The 8,489-nt window shown below is 38.0% G+C and overlaps 1 protein-coding gene across 1 annotated transcript; it reads right to left on the bottom strand.

The window, feature by feature from the left end:
- Nucleotides 1–693: 693 nt before the first annotated feature.
- On the bottom strand, nucleotides 694–5,694 carry LOC137260326 (MICOS complex subunit MIC13-like). The gene is made up of 4 exons (XM_067798006.1): nucleotides 5,602–5,694; nucleotides 1,811–1,955; nucleotides 1,660–1,711; nucleotides 694–1,084 (listed from the first exon to the last, which is right to left on the bottom strand). Exons 1-4 carry the CDS (start codon nucleotides 5,682–5,684, stop codon nucleotides 981–983), a joined length of 384 nt encoding a protein of 127 aa, XP_067654107.1. The 5' UTR covers nucleotides 5,685–5,694; the 3' UTR covers nucleotides 694–980.
- Nucleotides 5,695–8,489: the final 2,795 nt, after the last annotated feature.

The raw sequence follows: 8,489 nt of genomic DNA, 5'->3' as shown, positions 1-8,489 counted from the left end.
ACTCAGAATGTTTTGAACTTTTAGTACATCCAACCCATGGAGATCCAGGTTGGAATTGATCTTCAGCAACTAATGCTTGTTGCAATAGGTGACTAAAGGCATCGGGTGGTCAGACTCTCTGACTTGGTTCACACATATCATCGCACCCCAAATGCATCTTTTTGTCAAGGCACAGTGAACTACTTTTCAGTATTGCTGCCGAAGCAGGTCACTTTTGTTGTGAAGCAAGTGACATGTAGGACAGGTTAAACTGTTGTTTGTAAATCGATATTTGACAGTGTCATTGTGAGCTGAACATGCAAAAGTCATGGTAATGACATGAAACGTTTATTTAGATAGTATGAAGTGTGACTGTATCACAGTGACGATCATCTTCCCCAGGTGGAATTAGCTGATTTTTAAAGTACAGTTTCCATCCTTGTAGGAGAAGGATGGAATTTCTGAGAAAAATGTCTGGCCGAAAGGGTCCACGTATTGTCCAGCCAAAGGAATCAACAAACAACATGGTTCACAGAATTTGAAAAAGGTATGCTTTCAACAAGGCAATGAAAGATATTGACATACTACAATCAAGCTATGATATTCCAACCTGGTTCTGCAAGAATGGTAACTAGACTTTGATAGTGAACTTCCATTCACTGAGATGGATGGTTTACACATAACCACTGTAAAGAAGAACAAAACAAAAACAACTGGTTTTGCAAGTGTTTACTGAAAACAAAGTCATCTTTGCTTCACCAGATCACAGTTGTCATAAATATACAGGATTTTATTCCTTAGGATATGATGGTATGTAGAACTGTCCGTTACATCACTCTACAGTTCAGGTAATGAGCACAAACCAAACAGTTTAGTGTTGGTTTGAAGGAGAACACACCCTGCTATATACACCCTGCTATATACACTGATCAATGTCCTCTGTATACACATGCTTCTAGTCCCAGTCATTCAGCTATCTGCCACACAATAACACGTCCTCATCAGTTTCCACGTACGAAGTTGACAGATGATGACACGGCCTTCTTGCTGTACTCCCCGACTGTATCTGGTGCTGATGACACATAGTGGAACACAGTCTTCACCCCTGAAACACATCATATAATCAAAATCAGTGACAAGGTCACAGGACTAAACACAGCTAAGTCAACAAATGCAAGTGTTGGACGTTCCTGCCTTGACCCTTTTCCCAACAGATCTCCCAAATCAAAAGATCTTTTAGCACAGTCAGTCCAAGATAGAAAGTTCCTGAAACTGAAATCATGGTGATGCATACTACAGAAATAATCCTAAATAAAGACATATGAATGAAAGGCAGGACAGCTTGGTAATCTCTCCATTTGACCCACTGCACATACCTCATAGATGACCATACATATTACAATATTAAAGATTACAATTCATAGTACACTAACATGAAAGTACACAATTGCATTTAGAAAGTGGTCAAATGCAACACATTATATTTGAGGTTAAGCTTCTGATTAAGTGCTTGCAATGACTTGCCTCACTCTGAGGCTGTGGGTTCAAATCCCAGATAGGCCTCAACACAACCAAAGGTACTACAATATGTACTTTACTGAGAAAGTGTAATCCCAAATACAACATGTGACACTGATGTGAGAGTTACTATCCATCAATACCAAAAGATAACAAGTTTACCTGAGTTCCAGCCACTTAACACAGTATTGTTGACATCATCTAAACATGGAATCTGAAAGGGAAGAAGAAAATAATTTAACAGAGGATATTCTTGATTCTTCCTGAATGAAATAGATCAGTTACCATGCATACCTGTGGCGATGATGATTACCTGTTTAGCATAATCAGTGGCAGCAGGCAGGACAGATCCCTTCACCTTCTCCAGGGCCTGACTGCCATTGCTGCTGTTGTTCCACACACCCTGGTCAATGGTCACATACACTGCACCAGCACCAACTGCTAGCTTGCTGGCAAGCCTGTAACAAAATATTGATGTTTACTGTGCATATGCCTCAATTGTTCAGCGTACTGTTGGCCAGTAATAGTCAATACACCAAAGCTCACTTGCCACTGCTCCTGTAACCATACCATAGGTGAGGGCTCCTCATCTGACCAATCAGGTCTCATTGTTTGTAAACTAAAGCATGTATGTTGAAGTAAGAACAGACGGGCCTACTGCAAGTCTGTTGGTGCAGCCCATATATTGTTTTGCAAAATTAGGTAGATGCATCACTTAAAACGAGAAGGTGTGGTGCAAAGGACTGTAGCTTATCAACAAGTGACCTTATTTTATGGCTATTGTTCACTCATCACACTGAAGATCCGGTTTCACTCCCCCACATGTTTACAATGTTTGAAGTCCATTTCTGGTGTCCTGTGCCTTGATATTCATGGAATGTTTCTGAAAGCACCTTAATGTATACTCACTTACTGTAGGTCTCCTTACAGCTTTGGTGACAGCATGTTGACCCAAGAACCAATGAAAATAGTATGCAAAGCTCTAATTCTCTGGCTTGAGAATTAAATTGTGCATGTTGTGCAAGTTGTGATGCCACTATTGGAAATTTTTTAATGCATGATTTTAAACACATCCAGAATCATCAGTTTAATTGCCCCCCAATACTTTTGGCCACAGGTTTGTCCATATATCTCCAAGAATTTAGACCATGTTATCAATGGTAGCTGCATGATCATTCCACATCCACAGATTTACCATGATCCTGTATTTGAGGTTTCCTGGGACTTATACTCATAATTTTCAGGGGTCCTAGACTACAAAATTGGTGTCACAGAAACATAAATATTATTATTAATGCTATGTTATATTATTGTTGGAATTCAGTTACTGTTACTATCATGATCATCACATTATTACAGCAATATGATTGCAAATGATACTATATCCTGACTAGTAGCGAACTCAGTGATAACCTATTGTTACTTGATCAAAAATTTTTGCTAATTAATTAATTGATAAATTGTTAATTAAGGGTGTGTGATGATAATATTTATGGAGTTGCATGTACAATGTGAATGATCCCCACTAAAGTCAATGAACAGAGTGCCCCCCTCATGTGCAAAATAAATGAACCCCCTCCAGAGCATGTGTACAAAATTGATTCCCCACCCACAACCAACTCCCAAGAACAAAATGGGTGACCACCTATTCAAATCATCACACCCAGCCCCAAACCATAACTTATGAACGGCACTTGTTTCATCATGAAATGGATTAAAGGGGCACTGATGCAGAGCAACTTCCGTGGACTGGTGTAAACTTTTGTTATTGTTTTTCTCCCATAAGTACCCGGATGATATCCCAGAATTCGTGATTGGTTCGTGACCTCTGGTATACAGTCCGTATGAGCAATTGATAGTTTAATTATAGTCAGATCAACTGAGGTGAAGTCATTTTTACTTCATTACAAATGTATTATGAAAACAAAAGAAACACTTTGAAGGTTAATCATCTGCCAGTGGTAGAAATGGTAAAAAACTATTAGGACGGAAAAATAACGAAGCCAATGTACGTCTCTATATTTTAAAAATAGTCTCATAACCCTAATTAGTTTATTGTCATATTTGTATGATTTTGAAAATTAATGAAAGAACACACTGTCTGCTTATACTTATAGTAAATTTCTAACATGACAGCAACATTTATACGTTGTATAGATTGCCAATGTGGATCCTATTTCACACACATAAGCAATCTAGTGTGTGGTTTCTGTCATATAGATTCTGCTGAATGCTACAACAAATAAATTAAAACAAAATGCAAATAATGAATGTTAAACAGACTAATGTTATAGCAACAATGTCAGGCTACTACCTTGTTCAGGAATGTATCCATCAATATCCACGTAAAAGAAATCGCATTCCATTCATCTGCAGCTGTTCTAATTTGCGAAAAAGTAACACATCATTTCACGTCTTTCACTTTGGTGAAAACCTGATAAACCTCTCATTGGTCACCCACGGTAGCACATCAGGCAACTAATTGTATGATGTCCGCCATTCTAAGCAGTTTAGTTAACCAATAATGAACAATCAAACAATGCAAGGGTGGTTAATTCTTTGAAGGGAGGATATTGTTTTTACACTTGCACTTTAGGACAGGGCGTAGTTAGTATACATTTGTACATCTACACATGCTGCCTTTTGACAAATTCGCTGAAGAAGATACAAGTAATTAATCAATCAGTGTGTTATCGGTTAATCCTTTGATCGATGTTTGTTTTTGTAACTCAGCTGATAAACCCTCTTGCATCACTTACATGCACATATTACATAACATGCAATACATTTGCCATTACAGACCTTAATTTATAATGTTGAGTATTTACTCCAGACTGGAGAAATGCCAAATGGGAACCTTTGTTGAGTAACTGAAGTGGTGTTACTATTAATTATACCTGTTATAAATTCATTAACTGACCATCAAGAGAATGATGACAAATAACACAAGTAGGTTTACACCATCAAACACGATTTACAGCAAGGAAGATGTAATCTCTGCGTGGCATGCAGCCTGAAAACACTTATGGGCCAAAACTGTTTTGAGGATAACAATGGAACTTTGTTACATAAGGAATACATACAGGCCTTTGCTGTGTACTTGGGAAATTTGGTGTAATAACGTTTTTTTCACGTAAGGAAATTTTCAGATTTCTCTAACAAAGGCAAAGTCATCGTTTTTAGTTTACTAATTCAAATAAAGCAACTGTGTGTTTTTATTATCATAAATAATAAACCAGGGTAGCTACCATAGCTAGCACAATCTACGTACGATATTTGCTATCACAGCTGAACCAACACTTAAAACTACCTAAATATAAAGCTTTGCTATCTTTCGGACTGAAACAAATGGCTTGCGACGTGCCTATAGACATCATATTTTCAGGTAACATGATTAAATATCGAGGTTAAATACACAGAAATAGGATCAAATTGGATCAGTCACCATACCATCCAAGCATCTGGAAAAAAAACTACACTGCTGGGGTATTTTGTTACAATCAGACAAGGAATACTATGGATATTTTTAAGTAATGGCATATGATGGGCATCAGGGAGCCCAGTCCCTTTATCCGTCACATCGAGGGAGCGGGCGCAGACCAATTTGCAGTTTGGTTTCGTAATTAGTCCGTTGGGGAGAAACATTATTCGCTCCGCATCAGTGCCCCTTTAAGCAATGGGATGAGGAGTACTGTGCACATTTCATATGCCGAAGGAACTCTTTCCTTTAATCATTATTGACAACATATGCCACCTATTGCAAGTGTTGTTTTCAATCAATAAACTCGTATTTCATCAAACGCCTACATCGACACGGCTTGGTATAGTGCTAAGTCGTCTCGTTAAATGATAACGATACTAATAATTAGCAGTGTGTGTGTGTGTGTGTGTGTCTGTCTGTCTGTGTCTGTGTCTGTGTCTCTGTGTGTGTGTGTGTGTATCAGAGTTCTGATACAGTTCTGATGTTCAGTAATATACATTTTAAACTATGCCGAGTAGGCTGTTTGGCTTAAGAACTATGAATGGAAACATCTGCCGGCTATGTTTTAAGCTTTATAATAATCATTCGTACCAACGAAAGTGAACATTTTGAAGCTAACTCACTTTACCAAGGTCGTCGCCATTTTGAAAGCATATGCTATTCCCCATAAGCACTCATTAAACATTACTCGCCTCGCTGGGTTCATCTATTACAAGGAAAGGTTAGTTTGGCAGGTTAGATGGTATATAAAATCTTGGAATGTTTTTTCTTATTATTTTATTTCGACATGATTATGTATTGTCGAATACTGAAATCTATACGCGTGAGAAAATGTCAGTAAGTGCACAGTTGTACGTGTTATATTCTCTGTGTCTAAGCTGGTTCCCGGCTTCCTTTGCGCGCTCAAACATCGCCGAAACTAGGAGCCGGTATTCATTGCGATATGCGAGACGGGGCCCAGCTAAACCTAGTATCGGACAATCTTTGCACGCCGTTCACTTGCGATATGTGATACCTACCAGAGGGTTTCACTCGCCAGTTCTCGCCAAGAAAATCTATCGGCGCCGAATCGAATTTCTCCCCAAGGAACTCAAAGAAACAAAAACATATTGATAAAGAAATTCATTGTTATTAAGCTGTCAGAACGTTTCCTGTGATTATCTCAATCCCAAACCACTGAAACTTGTGTATGTCAATTTTCCTAAAGGCTGTAGAAATTTGAGTGATTTTTAAGTCTATATTTATGTACCAAACTGTACACGAAGAAAAGTGAATAGACCTAAATATTAAGTAAATTTTAGGTGCGGTCCCGTTGATCTAAATTTTACAATTCCCCAAAATTCGTTACACACAGTGTGCAAAATATACATGTAAAAAAAGTTGAGAATCCGGCAGGTATTTCGAACTCTGGTCTTATGTAAATGTTTATATTCTGTTAATATTTGGGGGGAAACTATTAGAATGTATTGGAAAACACGCAGAAGGCAATATCACTTTCAGTGAAGAACATACGTGGTTTGACTTAGAGGGTAAACTTATTAATCATTTGAATGGTTTTTTTTACAAATGTCTCCTTTACAAATTTAACTGAAAAATGACAAAACCAAGTTTTTTAAACTGTTAAAAAGAAATAGTAAGACTCTAAGAAACATCAAAGTTTATTGCATATTCGAATTGTGGCTTTGCAAGCTTTCATGTCCTCGAGTCTTCTTTCCATTTATTGTTTGGTATTTCCCTTCACTGATTCCTGAAGACTGAACACATTTTCTAGGGGGTACTTCTAGTCTTCTCTATGTACGACGCAAGTCCGTCTGTGGGTCCACAACAGTTACAGATGTAGCTCTGATGCTCAGTGTGTGAGGACTGCCTGTAATATTGCCTCTGATTCATGTGATACTAATAATATGCAGCATATATATCGGCATTTCTATTTTCGTTTAAGTCGTACAATACGTCATGAAATGATGAATTTGGTTTAATTGGCCCTTCATATCTCTACCCATGTTTCAGACACGTTTTGTGTAGGCCCTTTCGAAGCGATTTGAGGTAATATTGAGATTCATCGGTATAATTTTAACCCAAACAGACCTATGGAGGTTGTGGTCGACTATCATTTTTACATCCAGTTTTAAAATGTCTATGAAGACGTTCATAGAACTGTTCTCATTTACATGCCCATTCTAAAGTAAACATAATGACATTAATTATTAATATCATCATACAGTTTCATAACAGGTTTTATAACAAGAACATAAGTATATAAATAGGAAATGTCTGTTAGAAACAAACAACTGTCCGGTTGTTCAAAAGCCTGTTAAATGTTACAGTTAACGTAACGACCCTTCCCTTATTATGCCAAGCCTGACAACAAGAGGGTCGTGCTGCTATGTAAAGTGGAGATAAGAAAGGTCGCCTGAAAAGCAGAAACCTGAAAAGCAGAATCCACTCTGCTTTTCACTCCATGAACGGATGAAGTCAGTCTTGTGATTCCGGGAAGGGTTCTAAATCCTTCTCACCCTCTGTCGACCTGAACGCGGGCAGTCCTAACCCCTTGGTTGCCGATTTTCATCTTTTGGACATTTTCGGGTTAATCAGCTGATAGTGGATGGACGCCCACACACTCTATACCAACGATTTGCCACATTGAGCTCTTGACAAATTAGAAGGAGCCACATATCACAATCAGCAACGAAAGCAATTGATTTTCCAGTTTGTAAGAACATTCTACAGAAAAAAATTGCTTAATGACACGATTTGCACGTGATGCACAGTTGTGACATGAATACAAATGATTATGATAGGCTTGCAATATGTTTTTCCATATGTATGGTATCATTATGATGTATTCGTTGTCTTCGTTCTGAGACAACTACATGTGTATGCGTATATTTATCTAATATTGTCGTGCAATTTGTTTTAATGTGTATTTATAACACGTTACATTTGACCACTTTCTAAAGGTGTTGTGCATTCATGTGTTGCCTTCCCTGTGACTTAAAATCATGTCGAGTTGATGAAGTATTACAAGTTTTTATTCTATCATTACTGTCTGTGAATAATTTAAGCCCAGACAAAACATGACATCCTGAGCATCAGCTCACGTCAATCACCACATGAACCATGGCCTTTTTCTAAGGGTGAAACTCGTTAAATAATTTTCTGACTTATGATTGAAACATAAAAAAATGAACCAAATATAATAATTCTACATCCAGCCATGCCATACAAATAGTTTGGCGAGATTACACGGGCTGATGTATGGTTTTACGTTTCACTGAGTTTGTTGAGGTCGGGGTCATGTGACTCGTTGTGACGGACCCACACCACTCATCCGCTGTAACGTGCACGCTATTAATCACAACTTACACAAGGCGCCTGAACAGTTGCTGTCACGAATGAGATGACAAGGGTGCATGTTTGTTAATTTTCGCACATATTACAAGAAGATGCAACACTCGTCCCTTTTGGGGAACTTGAAATGTTCCAGTTTAGCATCGGTTCTTTTATATTT

Source organism: Haliotis asinina, chromosome 13, assembly GCF_037392515.1.
Source record: "Haliotis asinina isolate JCU_RB_2024 chromosome 13, JCU_Hal_asi_v2, whole genome shotgun sequence".
Taxonomy (NCBI): Eukaryota; Metazoa; Mollusca; class Gastropoda; order Lepetellida; family Haliotidae; genus Haliotis; species Haliotis asinina.
The sequence above is the reverse complement of the archived record's forward strand: the minus strand, read 5'-3'. Positions and strand labels throughout refer to the sequence as shown.